This window comes from Vanessa cardui, chromosome Z, assembly GCF_905220365.1.
Source record: "Vanessa cardui chromosome Z, ilVanCard2.1, whole genome shotgun sequence".
Classification (NCBI taxonomy): domain Eukaryota; kingdom Metazoa; phylum Arthropoda; class Insecta; order Lepidoptera; family Nymphalidae; genus Vanessa; species Vanessa cardui.
The window spans coordinates 6,676,864-6,693,112 of NC_061154.1; the positions used below are offsets into that span (position 1 = coordinate 6,676,864).

The 16,249-nt window shown below is 32.2% G+C and overlaps 2 protein-coding genes across 2 annotated transcripts; both read left to right on the top strand.

Moving 5' to 3' along the window:
• The first annotated feature begins 1,511 nt into the window (after positions 1–1,511).
• On the top strand, positions 1,512–7,068 carry LOC124543250 (glycosyltransferase-like protein gnt13). Its single transcript, XM_047121402.1, has 2 exons — positions 1,512–1,642; positions 5,142–7,068. Exons 1-2 carry the CDS (start codon positions 1,557–1,559, stop codon positions 7,012–7,014), a joined length of 1,959 nt encoding a protein of 652 aa, XP_046977358.1. The 5' UTR covers positions 1,512–1,556; the 3' UTR covers positions 7,015–7,068.
• Positions 7,069–7,973: 905 nt separating this feature from the next.
• Positions 7,974–11,470, top strand: LOC124542960 (Y-box factor homolog). Its single transcript, XM_047120921.1, has 5 exons — positions 7,974–8,203; positions 9,140–9,203; positions 9,984–10,199; positions 10,282–10,422; positions 10,577–11,470. The coding sequence occupies exons 1-5, from the start codon at positions 8,095–8,097 to the stop codon at positions 10,827–10,829; spliced, it is 783 nt and encodes a 260-aa protein (XP_046976877.1). The 5' UTR covers positions 7,974–8,094; the 3' UTR covers positions 10,830–11,470.
• Positions 11,471–16,249: the final 4,779 nt, after the last annotated feature.

Here is a 16,249-nt window from a genome sequence, read left to right on the forward strand (position 1 = left end):
GATGTATTTTAATAAATACGCCTACTGCCATCTCTTGACATTTATCAAAAACATAACAAATTTTATAACGAATAGGGAAATATAGCGCCATCTATAATTATATACCAGTTAACAAAGTTCGTAACACATTTATTAAATTGTACTAATAAATGTAATGAGTTTTTAACATACGATTTCTTTTAATAAAAAAAAAAAAAAGGTCTGCTTAATGACATAGATTAAGGAGATATTTTTAACATCAGAGTTTATCTATGTAAGTACTATGTCACCCGCGATTTAGGGGATGTTTATTCGCTTCCAACAACTAGGTACTTAGGTACAACAACAACAACAGCCTGTAAATTCCCACTGCTGGGCTAAAGGCCTCCTCTCCCTTTGAGGAGAATGCTTGGAACATATTCCACCACGCCGTTCCTATGCGGGTTGGTGGAATTCACATGTGGCAGAATTTCTATGAAATTTGTCACATGCAGGTTTCCTCACGATGTTTTCCTTCACCGCTGAGCACGAGATGAATTATAAAGACAAATTAAGCACATGAATCAGCGGTGCTTGCCTGGGTTCGAACCCGCAATCATCGGTTAAGTTGCAAGCGTTCTAGCCACTGGGCCATCTCGACTCTTTACAGTACAGTACAGTACAGGTACTTAGGTAGTAGTAATAGTATCGTATCGTATTTGCTTGTGATTCAAGCTCGTCACAGACAGACAGACAGTAACTTTCGCATTTATAATTATTGTGGATGTCATAAATGAGAAATATGCAAAATAACTTTAGTATGTAACATAGATGAAAATAAGTCCACGCCATAATATAGACTATTGAAATTTGAAGATTTTAACTCCAATTTTAATTTTTCAGCAGTTACCCAACCAAGCTTTTCACATGTTTTAACGTGTTTTAAAACTAATTATAAATTATAAAAAGAATTCCAGTTAATGTTGACTAATTCTGAGTTTAGTACTAGTAATTTGTTAATTAAATTACTCATATTACGACTCTATTTACTTGTATATGACGAAGTATGGGTTAGTAGTGTAGTACTACTGGTTGTGTGCATCCTATTCAGTTATTTTGATTCTCTGCCTCTTCTGAAGGATTTTGCTTCGCTCGCTCTAAGACAGTCAATTTGTATCTTTATAGCTAAATTATATAATAAATAATTCGGAATGAAGCTATAGCTTTGAGTTATTTATATAAAAAGTAGTTATATTATGTAGAATATTTCAGTGGCGGGAAATAAATTAAATAGTTAATATACTATTTTAAAATTCTAACAAAAACTATAGACACGAAAATATTCAAGATCGTTTGTAATAATAGATTAATTCAAATACCTGCTACCATTACTTCTCTTAATATTATTTAAATACAAACAAACAGACAGTCCTCGTAAAGAGTAAAAACATTATTCGCATTTTACTGTGGCTGGAGCATTCATAATATAATTATTAATTTCACTGAACTCATTTACAGCTGTAACGGTTCGCAAAAATCAAAGCGTGCAAATCATCTTAATGAACTTCGTGTATCGTAATCCATAATTCGTAACAAACATGTTAATTATGGAAGGTCTCTTCATTCTGGCGGTGGTGACGACAGTGCACACATCACCAATTTGCCTTTTTTACTGTGACTTCCCGTAAGTTTACTTATAATTAACTATATGTATAAATAAGACCATTTATATGAAACCGGTGTAGACCAGGCATATGGCAAATCAAGTTAGCCTCACAGGTTTCATACGGCTAATGACTCACAACATAAGAAACTTACTAAAGATTATAACTTACATCTCCACTCTTCTGGTAGGTACCTGACGAAAGTAATAATATTTTTTCTCTCTGATAACGTAAACAAAATTATTTAATGTCAATGTAATGCTGTTTTTATTATATATTAATATTATATACCTAGAAAATTATATATTATATTTAAAAGTACTGATAGGAGTGTGTTAGAATTCTAAAAAAATAAATTTTATTATATAATTAAAAATGTACAATATATTTAGACATACATATACAGAATGTCCAATGAATTCAACCATAATTTAAAACCAGGGCGAAGGCCATCTTATGGCGCTCTAGAAAAAAATATTTAGTTTCTTTCTTTATTTGAGATATAACAATTTTGAAAATTCTGATGTTTGCAATTTTTCAGTTTTGTAACCTTAATCCCATATCTGTACCTAAGAATTCACTTATTATAACTGATACGCCATTTTGTTTCTAATAAAATAATGCGAAAGTACATATAAATAGCAACAAGAGGGTCAGTATAATAAAAAAAAAGTAAAGTAAAGTAACAGCCTGTAAATTTCCCACTGCAGGGATAAAGGCCTCCTCTTCCATTAAGAAGAGGGTTTTGGAACATATGCCAATTTTATTTTATTCATAATTTAATAAAAAATTTAGTAAAATTAGTAAAATTGTTTATTTTTCTATCTTTGATATATATAATTAATAGTGGACAGAACTGCTTACTTGTAACTGATAATTAGTATAAGACAGAGTAAGGAAACAAGAACAATGTTTCTATCGTAATAATTATTAACAATCAAATTGACCAACTAACTATACGAATTCGCTGGTCTATGAAGAATTTGCAGTATGGTTTCATTGGTTTAGTCCTCAAATCTCCCCCAACAGGAGAATGCAATCCCTGCATTCCGCAATAGGTACCAGGATCCAGATATACATTTTGCGGGATTCATGCCGGTCCAATATTTTGCGGGATACCGCTGGACTGGAAAATTACACAAGCAGATTGTAGTGTTAACCTTTTACTGAATATGAGGAATATTGAAATAGTTAAAAAATATAATGTTGGTGCTTAGGTAAAAATAGAATTGAGGCTCGAATTACAGTCATTATAATTTCTTGTTCTACATATAAAACGCCTTCTATTTTTGTGAGTAAAAAGTGTTTAAACGGATTATTTCAATCAAATTCAGGATAATCTATAAAAATCAAACTAGCGCTAAAATTCCTAAATCCTTGCTTGCTCCTGCAAGCAAGGATTTAGGAATTTAATTAAATGATGAAATTAATATTAAAATTAGGAATTTTTATAAAAATAATGAAAGTAATGTTGCATTCTCTTGTAATTCCCGTACAGATGTTCTAATTTTTTAATCTTTGTTGATATTATTAAAATGAAAACGAGGTTTATCAGGTCTTTATTGCGATTAATTTTCGAGGCCCATGGGCAGTCAGACGAATCCCGCAAATACCTGAATCCAGCGAGACTAAGATGGCTCGATCCCGCAAATACCTGAATTGCAATAATCGTATAGGATAGCTTTTCCTACCCCCAACCTCTAGTGGATTTCTGCCTAGAAGACAACAAGAACCTTCCACACATAACCACATTTGAAAACACAATAATATATATAACACAAAAAAAAAAGTATAATATTATAAAATTAAATGAGGTTTTTTGCGACGGTTTGAAATAAAGGCTTTTTATGGCTCTACAAGTAATGTTATTGTTACGCAAAACAGGTTACTCATTACGCGCTACGCGTTTAATATTTGTTATTAATTTATTAATATACTGTAAATATTCCCTTCTTACTAGCTTTTTTCATAACATTGTTCTGTATTTTTATTTAAATCAAAGCATACATTTATTAAAATTAATTTGTTATTTAAGTATACCTATATAATTTGTTTCGTTCCTTAAAAGCCTTGCCCTTTAATAATCCAGCTTCATATGAAAGAAAGAGTATTCAATAAGAAAGTTCGTAAATTTCCGATTTAAAATAAACATCACTCCATCATATCACCCATAAGTATCGCCCATCTTTTCTACGTGACCTTAAAGTAACCAAACATTTTGAGATGCGAAAAACACACATAGGTACACACACATTTTCGTCACACGGTCGCAATATCTTTTCATGTGCTTCAATGCAACCCCGCACTGGGCCTATTTCGCCTAGCAAATTGTTCATAGGTTGTTGTTGAAAAATTAGGTATAGTTATATGAACTATTACGTACTGGTGGGTTAATGCACACGAATCCTCACCAAGCTACAATAAAAACAATAGAGCGTAACTGTATTTTACCATACACAATCAAATAAAATATATTTTTTTAAAAATAACACCTACTTCAAAGTGATCACTAAAAAAGTAATAAAATAATTTGATTTAAACACGTATTATTGAAATCGGCCGATCGTTTGTAAATATTTCTACATTTTGTTTTTTACAAAAAATATTTTATTTTACTCTTTTTAGTGTTATTTTCTCAAAATAGAAATTAAAAGTCCTTATGTAACAAATGGTTATTTGTTGATTTTTACAAATGCGCTGTAGGTACCGCTGTATTTCGATAAAACTTATATGGGACCACTTCTGGAGCATGATATACCAAACAATAACATAACAAAAGAAATGTTTAGTGAACCTGTACTTCTCTTCATAAAAGCTACGAACAGAAGTATAACTCCATATATTAATGTTGAAAGAACTATTTCCTAACTCCTAGTAATTGAGGACTTACACCTTCCATCATCAGCTCAGCAGTATAATATTATGATTGCCAGTAGCAAATGCCAATATAACTTCAGAAAATATGTAAAACACGGTACATGTGCCTATAAAATTTGAGGGTTCCCGTCGATTTCTCCAGGATCACATCATCAGACTCTGATATCCTCATCATGGTACCATTCCAGGAGTATCTCTTTTCTAAAAAAAAAAAATCATGAAAATCGGTTCATAAATGGCGAAGTAATCGGCGACCAAACATAAAAAAATATATACCGGTCGAATTGAGAACATTCCTTTTTTTGAAGTCCCTTAATAAAAGATTAGCAAAATGGCTTTATACCCTCTAAAAATAAAATCATAATAAATAATATTAGGATTTCCATTCGAAACAAAACTGTTTCTAGTGCTTCTTCTATAATGATACTGTACATGTTTTAATTTGAGGTTGAATTTAATAGTAGGCTTATTGGTAATATCGTTATAAATATGCTGAAGTAACAGGATATTCTGTTTTTTCTAGGTACTTAGACGTAAGATTGCCTATCGTTTGAATTCAAGTTAGCGTTGGATTTGGGGACATGAAACCAACATATAATATAATTTATACTCTAACGAACGCTAAACATTTTTTGATCACAGGTTATCCGGTGGCAACGTACAAAGGCAATCGAATTGTAAATGTTTCGTCAACGCTCATATCGAGGTACATACAAATTTACATCAGAAACACAATTTAGATAAATTACAAGATGACATATTAAAAACCAAATCAGAAAGTCGTCATGATCTCTTTTTTCACGAAAATGACAAAACTAAGGTGAATATGAAAACGCGTTACAAAAAAAATATCTACTCTGCAACAGATAACAATGTTAAGCGTTATAAACGTAGTATTGAATTTTCTAATAAGTTAATAAAAAAACACATTGACGCTAATATCTCAGAAACAAAAAAATATAAAAGTTATGAAAGAAAAATATCAGGATATGTGTCTATACACACTTTAATTCTATCATCAGTAAGTGGTACAGCGAAATTGTCCAAGAAATGGCTAACAAGGAAACGAGCGAATACTAGAGAATATGAAAAACACGATGAATCCAATGACACTTTAGGTGCAGAGAAATATAGAATCAAAAATAAAGGGACGATGATGAACTTAAAATTCAGTATCGATTTCGATAACATATTGAATTATTCATCAATTTTTAGGGACATGGTAAATATTCTTCCTCCTGAAAGTGTTATGCCAAGCCAGAAAGACATGAAAATAATTTTAAGCCCAGATAATTTTTTAAAGAATATCAACGATGGTACATATAAATCTAACGTGCCAGCAGAAAATGATACGAGATTAGAATCAAGAAACGACTTAACGAATGTAATAGAACCAGATTTTGACAAATCTTTTAGAAATATAAAAAACAAGAAAAGTATTGAAATAAACGAAGGTAACAGAAAATTTAATAAGAATCTAAGATATATAGAAAACAATCAAAATGATACATCGTCCATAGCAACAAACATCAGAAGTGACAATACGACAATAAAAAAACTTAATGAACAATTAAACTGTTCATCCCCTCTAAAAAATAACACAAACAATTATTTTTTTAAATCAAATAATACTATTGAAGCTTTACAAAATAAGAATATTAATAGTACAGAAAAAGCAAGCAAAACTACAAACAAATCTTCACAAAAGAAGTTTATTAATGTTTATAATACTAGTGATTTGACATCGACAAGAAACGAAGCCATTTATGATGAAACAGATTTTAGGAGAAGTGGAATTATCGAACCTTCAAATCAAAAGAATAAACAATTAAAAACAAAAAATATTCGTGAAGAAACTACTACAAAAACCTATGTTACGAACATATCATTTTTACTTCCAAACATTACCCTTACGACAAAAAATAACAAAAATCAGAGTATTAACGAAACTGCTAATATTTTTCATAACGGTGTAACTCCATTGAAAGAAAAAACTGTAATGATCGATAACAATGATATTATTACTGTTTTGGCGAACTCAATAAAAAATAGTTCTAACGAAATAAATATGTTTCCTCCTAATAGTTCATCTATAATATTTGACCTTCCAAAAATAAACAATAACAACCGTGCCCAGTACCACGAGGGTGAAATACCTGTTATTAGAATATTTAGTCACGAATTTCCAAATGATACTGTTATTAGCGTGATTAATGGGACTGAAGTTTTACCAAATAAAGACTTTATAACTTATGAAAAGAACATGCAAAAATTAGATCAAAATGCCACCAATAATAGTGATAGCTTGTCAATTCTACAGAAGAATGAAGATAATACGACAAACTATCTCTTAGATGATAAGTTGATACCATTCAATGAAAGTATTGTGGGTAGACTATACTTTATTACAGACCATCTAACAATACCTGCACTATTTGTACAAAAAACAAACGGAGACGTACATTTGGGCTTAGACATATCAAATATTTGTGAAAAAATGAATTGTCCTAAGTAATAAAAATATTGCTGCTCCAAAAATTTCTTGTTAGTTGATTTAGGAATACTTATTTATGCATCAACATAAATATTAATGTTGTAAATTTGATAAGTAAATATTTTGTTATTGTATTTAATTTCATAAATATAAGTGTACGATATTTAACGATTTTGATTTTCTTTTAACCTCACAATTAGGTAAAAGGCTTAAAATTAAATAAATTATAATTTAAAAAAAAAACATTATGTGCTCTACTATCTATTTATTACTTGTGAGTGTAAATTAAACCAAATAAACGTATATATTTATTTAATAATTGGGGATATTACTTAAATATATGTTTAAATATAAGGTGTAAATAGATCTTTCATTACAATAACCGTAACACAAATAAGAAAGTATCGAAGACAATGATTTTTCTTTTATGACAGTGTCACACTTGAGTTGGTTGAATTTAGTATGTGTGGCCGCATCGTATGATAAACTACTTGGTAAAGACATACGTTTATAACGTAAAGTATTCTTACATGTAATATAAAGAAAAAGAGTTACTATTTCATTTTATTACAACTATATTTTATGAGTACAAATATTTATGAAATAATGTTACTATACTTACATTTTAAAATAAATTAAATTTTAAATATATAATATCTCTTTTTCTATTCCATATTAAACGTGTATATAAGTATAGAAGTTACTTATAATTACTAAATCGTTTATATTCGACATCAAAACTTATGTAAGAAATCGAATAATCGATACATTTATATCGATTATTTTCTACATAAATATTATAATTTCTTGTAATAAATCTACTTTTGGATTTTTTGATAATAAAATTCATGTTTGATACGATAAAGGATATAACTTATCAATAAGAAAAAAGCAATGATCTTTAATAATAATTTTTAATTAAAATCGATTCAGCGGAAATTGAACCTGACTACCAACAAAACAAAACGAACGAGATAAACAAGATTTCTAAGTTTGTTAGTTTGTCAGTCCACTTGTAACGATCGAAGAGCGGTGAACATCGAGGAGAGGTCGTGGAGGAATTTACCATCTTAGCCACCATCGCCGTTCGCCAATTACACCATGGCTGATACCGAAAAGGCGCCGCAGCCGCAGCCCCAACAGCAGCAGCAACCTGAACAACAACCACAAAATCAGCAAGCTAAGGCGGCTAAACAAAAGCAGGTCATTGGTGAGTGCCGCTACGCCATCTTAGTTTTGCGTGTCCCGGTATATTAAAAGCACATGGTTTTTGAATGTTTTACTTTCGTATATTTACATGCATTTAAAGCGAAAAATGTTTATAATTTTGTATCCAAGCTGAATGTTATTTCTATTTACAAAGCTGGTTTAAATCAAAATTTGAGTATTGATCGTTTAATGACCCCGGCATCTAGGCCGCGCTTCCTTTACAAATAATAGTATTTAATAGCGAACTGTGTTTGTCTTATATTTATTGTTTATTTGAGTCGATTTTATTGCAATCTGCGCGTTTGGCGTACCTTCAATTATTATTATACGGCATTTTTAAAAATGCTTGCGCATTACGTCGCATTTAAGTGCATACAGCTACCAAACCGTACCGCCATTTTAGCCTTTGTCTTTTTCAGGCGTGGGTATTGAACTTAATATGAAATTTTATATTTTGTTGAATGAATTAATTAAAAAGCTTCGATAGCAAATGTAGGCAAAAGGTATAGTGTTTTACTTTGCTCGTGACTAAGAAAATATTATTTATAAATCACATATATGTTTATTCCACCACTCGTTTCATTTTTGGTTTGATGCTTGTCCATATTCTTCATAAATACATCGCAAAAATTATCATTGTTTATTAAAGCCGGCTAGATAGAGATAATAATGTTTACAATGGTATTATTATAATTATATGAGGAATAAAATGTGCCTTTTAATAAATAAACTTATGGGGATTTAAATAAGTATGCTTTAATCATAAAAATATTTAATAAAATTTATCCAGTAATAAATATTTTAAGAAAATTACTGTTTATATGTTACAAATACTTTTAAAATACTTTAGATCTATCTTATTAGTTTGCATGTATTTATGATAATTGTATGTATACATTTATTGTTAAAAAATATAACATTTGTTTTCTCATTACAGCTGAAAAGGTTTCGGGCACTGTAAAATGGTTTAACGTCAAGAGTGGATATGGTTTCATCAATAGGTAATTATGTTTGTTTTATAATTAAACTTGTTCTAGCTATATTTTCTCATGTCAACTTCTACAAATAACATTTCCAAAGTACATGTAATTTGGGCCATATTATGCTCCAAAGCATGTGTTATATTAGAATAATTTGCGGAATCTCTTTACAAAGTCAACTACTATTTTTTTTGAATTTTAAGCGGGATTAGTAAGAAATATTGCTCGTTCTTATATGCATTTTTAAAACAACATTCCCCCAGCTGCAAAGTACTATCAAATAATTACAAGATATAGAATATATTTTAAGTACTTTCAAAATTACACTTAATTAATTCTGGCAAATATTCCTCTTTATTCATTTGAATATTTAGTTTAGTCTTAATATTGTTTGTTTGATACTTAGAGGATAAGAAACTATTCATATTACCTATTTGAATGGCAAAAATATAAATAAATGTTACACTATTTACACAACTGATATACAGCTTGGCTATATTGTGCAAATTAAACAATTTAACTTAATATATTCTTATTTATAATACAATACTATTTTAACTTGAACTCGACTTATTGTCTCAAATTAACAACAAATACCTTGCCATATTTAGATCTTTACTAGGTTCTTATTCAATATAACTACTACGGACATAATTGTAAATGAAAGTACTAAAATACTTACATATACTTATATGTAAGAAAATCTCACGGAATATGATATAATAATAAAAAAAAAAAAAACAAAATTGCATTACTTAAACATAAATCGAGTTTTTTAATAGCTAAACTTTTGTTTTTTAGGAATGACACGAAAGAGGATGTATTTGTACACCAGACGGCGATCGTCCGTAACAACCCACGTAAGGCTGTGCGCTCGGTCGGCGACGGCGAGGCGGTGGAGTTCGCCGTGGTGGCCGGCGAGAAAGGCTTTGAAGCAGCCGGAGTGACCGGCCCCGGCGGTGAGCCGGTCAAGGGCTCGCCCTACGCTGCCGACAAGCGTCGCGGCTTCCCACGCCAGTCAGTACAGTGATATGATTACAAACGTATATTTAAATTCATTTTTCATTTTCGAATATTTGCTAAAATAGACCATTTGTAGATTCTACCCTCGGCCCGGAGGCGGACGTGGTGGCGAGGGCGCTCCCCGCAGAGGTGGCATGGGACGTCGTGGACCCCCACCCAACCAAGGGGGCGCGCAGGGGGATGAAGGCCAAGAAGGTGGAGGTCCACCGCAGCGTAGGTGAGTATCGAACTAAAACATTAATTATATATTTATATTTGATTAATATATTCTGTTAACGCTTTATTTTTCTCCTTCTTGTATTAAATATCATTGTATACATGTAAATGTAATGATGAGAACTTAATTATAAAACAAATTAATAATTTTACAGCTACTTCCGTCGCAATTATCGCGGAGGACGCCGCGGTGGCGCTCCAAGGCCCATGTACCGTGGCGGGTACCGGTACGTGCGCCCGCGCAATAATCAGGGTCAAAATCCAAACCAAGGTCAAGGCCCTCGGCAGAATGGTCAGGAGGGAGAAGTGCAAGCTTCTGCTTCCACGGCGCAGGTACAGAGCAAGGGCAAGGCTAACAAGGCCGCGGGTACCACCATCGAGACCACCACTAATGAAAGCCAGGCTTGACCCGCCGGCCTTCTCACAGTGTGGCACGCCCCTAGTAGTGCATGTAAATTCCAGCCGTGCCACACACCATCACAACTTACTGTCTGTCTATTCAACTAAAGAGTGTTTCGTTGCATCATTGCAATCGGTGATCAGATCATTGTACACCAGTTTTATGTGTAGAGGTAACTTTGTTAAAGGGGGTGTCACAAGTGGAACTGCATAATATCATGGATCAGAGATGTGATATTTTTATTATTTTATAATATGTTGTATACCATTTGGTGGCGGCTGGGCGGCGAACGATAGTATAAAATTATATTTTACTATTTAATCAATATTATGGGTCGCCGCACGCATAAGCCTCTATTAAATTGCGTGTTTTAATATTAAAAGGTTTTTGATGATTATTGGTATACCTGTAAAATATAAAATGTCCTCTAAAATGAGAAGTTGTGCAATTTTAAATTATAATATATATGTATATGTATTGAGAAATGATATGCAGGTTCCGAGGCCCCAAGAGGATCTTATATTTTTAAAGTCATGTGAATTTATTTTTATCAACTTCTACAAGTTTTTAATTCGTGCATCATTTTTCTAAAATTTTAGTTGTACTTGTAACTTTAACACTCAGTGAATTAAACTTCTTTTTACCTGTGTGAAATTTATTTTATTTTTTAATAAATAATATATTTATAGTAACAGAATATAGTATTTTATGTCCTCCAATTAATTTAATATGTTTTCATACCTCACTGCCTGATTTTTTTCATAATGAGAGGTCACTTGGTGTTCAGTTTGTCTAGATCTCGTTCAAAAAATCTTCTTAAACTTTCTCTCTAGTAAAGCTACTATTTAAATTCGTATTTAATCTTAAAATTATTTGCTTGCTGTCTTCATTAATAAATTGCGGTATCAAAATCCATAAATAAGAACACGAATAGTGTAAATAGTTTATTAGAAACAATGTACGGTTGTAAAATCGATGTAAAGATCCGATTTCAGATGATCTAAAAAAGTAACAACATAATACCGAAGAAAGTAAAATTGTTTGTTTGGTTGCTCTCGCTTTGAGATATGATTTTGAATAGCAATGTTATGAAAACTCTTGATAAAACCAAATTCGCCGTGTCTTCATTTAACTCAATATTGTACGGTTTGTAATATCTATCAAAATCGCTTCAATTTGCTTCATCATTCATTCATCGTCATCATTCATCATCATTCAAACTAAAGGACGAATGGTTCATGCGTAAAGTAAACGAAAGATATTCATACATTTTTTGTTATCCATTCACTGAAAGCTTTCATACATTTCGGTTTTTATTTTTTAGATGTTAATACAGTTGTTATGATAAATATGGCGCAGGTGATACTTATAGGGATATCCCATATTATATACAAGATGGCTACTACCTATGAAGTGCAACATGGAACAAATGCAAAATTTAGATTAACTGTCTATCAGTTACATTGCTAGAAACAAATTATACGCCTTCTTATTTATTTTTAAGGGGTATCGAAGTAAACTTTTGTGATTGATTATGCCAATCAATGGATATACCAAATGGTATACCCATAGATTGGCATATATATATTTTGGTTGGCATAATCAATCTGGTGGTCGTAAGACCATAATTTTGCTACATTGTTCCGCGTTCTCCAAAATTGAGGTCACAAGAATGCAGATACCAAATTTTGTTACCATTGTACACCTTGAACAAATGCATCCGCTATTTCTTCGAAATGTAAGTAATTATTTAGTTGTATAATATCTTGAAATGATCGTTAGTTAACTACAATCACTTTGAAACTAAGGGCCCTCGCCCACGGCGACTTTTTGTAGCGATGCAGTCGCGCGTCTCATAAAAGCGCGACAGCAGCGATACTAACGCTCGTTAGTCGCATTTGCCACGCGCCACACCATCGCAACTGTATCGATGCAAACGCGCGGCCATGCCGGACGACATCGGGGAGAGAACGGTGGCGGATGGCGCGTGAGTGGAGAAACGAGCGAAACCACCAAGTAATCTCTCTTTGTTAAATGGCTGCATCCAATATTGACGACGCTTTCGTTGCCCCCGGTTCGGCTGCTCACAAAGCAGCACCAAAGACAACGTGACTAATGTTGCCTCAACGGAGTCCATCTTGCAACTGTAGCGATCGCCACAGGCATTTTTGTGCCGTTATTGAATTGCATTTGCATCGCGACAGAAGCGCGACAGTATTGCGTTGACATCGCGACTGAATCGTGGTTATGTGGGCAAGGGCACACTGCCAGCGATCGCATCGCGACTGCGAATATGCGACAGCATCGCTGCTGCATCGCTACAATAAATCGCCGTGGGCGAGGGCCCTAAAAGATCAGTAAGTAAAAATTTAAGGAAATCAATTATAACTTGCTTCTCCTTAGTTACCACTAGTGGCTGCGTAAGGCGTGGGTGGTGTGGGCCACTGCTCACGGCCTCGCGGTGCAAAGGACCTCACAAACTATATTTTGCCCACATTAAGATACGATCTTGCGCCGCCACTGGTTACAACGATTTACACATGATGAATTAAAAGTATTTTTAAACGCCTATTTCAATATAATGTAATGTTATGTATGTAAGGAAAAATATTAATGAGAAAATATAATACTCTGCGTTGGTACAGAGTATAAACACAAACTTGTCGTTCGACCACAGAGTCTGTGGGCCAATTTACATATATCTCTACAACAGGATCCATCAGGAAGAGAGACCGGTGTTTGTGAAATTTATTATACAATTATTGAGTTCATAGTTGACAGCACACCTTGGAAATGAAACGATCGCCAACTGGCTATTTCTTTTGATATTGAAGATATTTCATAATTTAGTAGTTTTATATAGTTGATTTTTTTTTCGCTGCTTACTACAGTTGTTGAGCCATGTTGCTCTGTTGAAAATTTTCCTTGAGTGAATTTTCAGAAGGAATGTTATCTTCAATCAATATGTAGCCCAGCGTGGGCATTATTCGTTTCCTATTATTTTAATAAAATAAATATATCGTAAGATAATCAGACAATTCGAAACTTTGAAAAGGACCGAGTCATTGAAATCTGAGGTAGATTTTTTTCAATGAGAGCTATTTTTAGATTCTTTGACCATCGAGCGAATGACAATCTCTTTATGAGCGTTGATTGGCTGACATTAACGTTATAAACTTGACGGATGCTCTGATTAGCTAACGACTATATTACTTCATCTTTTGTTACTGTCAGATATACACAACTGCTTTAAATAAAGTCTTAGATCGCCGTTCTAGTGTCCCATTGTCATTAACAACAAGCTTTCTCAATTAACTAGCCACTGTGTAGCTACTACGTAGCTTTGAGATATTTTTAGACAATTTATATTTTCACTCAACAATAACAATAATTCCCCTGTGTGCTGCACGTCCAGTCTTCGAGTTACTAGAGAATAACATACTAGTTCAGTCACAGTTAAATCAGGCTCCAATTCGATTTCAATAATAAAACGCTTTAACTGGTGACCTGGTGGTGGGGAAATGCAGTTACCATTCTTGAAACCATGTTACGCAGTTAGGGGATGTTGTGTACATAAGATTTTTATTTTTACATGTATAAATTTAGGTCGTAATTAGTAATACAAAAAAAATGAAAATATACCTACTTTATTCAAGGAGATTCTTATACCCTTAGTATTAAGATTCTACTGAAAAGAACCCACAAGAAACTTATAAGTAACTCTATACCAACAAATAGGTTAAACAGTTATAATGTTATACTTATGCATAGCTGAATTAGATAATACAATTGAATTTGTATGTATACTGCATCGAAATCAACAAATGCTACATTGAGTGATGATCAAAATGTTGCGTAAGTGATATTTATTTTAATATTTATTATAAAGGTTGATTGCGTTTGAATAATAATATGTGATTTTTTATTTATAAAATATAGAAAATTTGTACTATTTAATAGTGTTACTAATGTGATAATAAAATATAACAAATATTGTTTAAGAAGATTATTTATTTATGTTAAAATATATAAAAGAAGAACCACTACAAGGTTTATATTTAATATAATTTGGTTTTTTTAACAATAATTACGAATTAAAGTAATGTGAAACGGAACGTATTTCAAAACAATAATATAGCGTACAATGACGTCACTCCTGTTATAACTACTTATTTGAGGTTATAGTTGTAAAAAATTGAACATTGAAACGAAAATTAATTGCGTTTTTCAAATTAAAATGGAAGTTAGGTTTGTAAAAGCAGACTCCAGATTCCTCTTTTCAGCTTGAAACCACTTTTATCTCAGTTGTGTCAGACGGTCCAGTCAAAAACCATTTATTTGAAAACTTTATTGAAGTAGATGAACAAATTGGCACAAAACATAGGTCAACAAAACTTTTTTTATGTAAAGTACGATTAGAGGGGCAGTGACTTTATACGAAATATAGATCCGTTTTCGCGCGAAAATTGAAATTGAAAAAAAAATTGACATTTTGAAACCGCGTATTTCTGACTTTTGAAGTTATGTCGTTTTAGATTACTGATTTTTAGAGGTTACTGAAGATATCATGATGATATCTGTGTATCTAAGTGTCTTTGAACATGTCTTTTCCATTTGGCTCCGAAACAGCGTGGATTTCTGATACACCTGTGTTAAGTTCTCATATACATAATAGAAAATATAAAAACTATTCAAAATTATACTTCTTGTCGAGTCGAATTGACATCCAACCAATGAAATAATGTAGGTACCGTACACATTGAATTGAAGCACTTATGATTGTTCAACTACCTATAATAACGAATGAGACCTCATACTGATTTATAGCCTATTCTAATAGGAGCAGGAAAAAAATTAAACAAACCTTAGACAATATTACATTGTGCGGTACTAAGATAATGATTGAGATACTTTTATTTATAATAAAATAAAATATTGTTTCACTAACCTACTTAATTCCACTTTAAGTTTACTTTTTAATTGGGTAATTAATTCCGATAACAGTTTCGTCGACGTTCAAAATGCCATATTTTCGTAAATCCATCGTGAATATTTTTCATTCATCATATATGCTTTATTCATCTTAAGAATAAAGCATATATCTTCTATTTTATTCATTTTCGTGTGTAGTAGGCAAAAACCCTAAAATCAGTCTGTGTCATTTTGTCTAAGACAAGAAAGTATTATTAAAATCAGAGTCGTTGTCTAGAATTGTTCGAAATGGATCAGTTCAGCAGTTTTAGAGTTTATGGACGGCAAACCAACTAATAAATTAATAATTATGCGGTTTGAAAACCGATGAAAACTTCTTATGAACTATAGGTCACCAGTTAACCATCGGAAGAGGATGTCATCTTTCATGAATTTCAAGGTTTATGAGGGTTCGAACATGACGGAAATTTTCTGTACTGGCAGTGCCATTATGTTA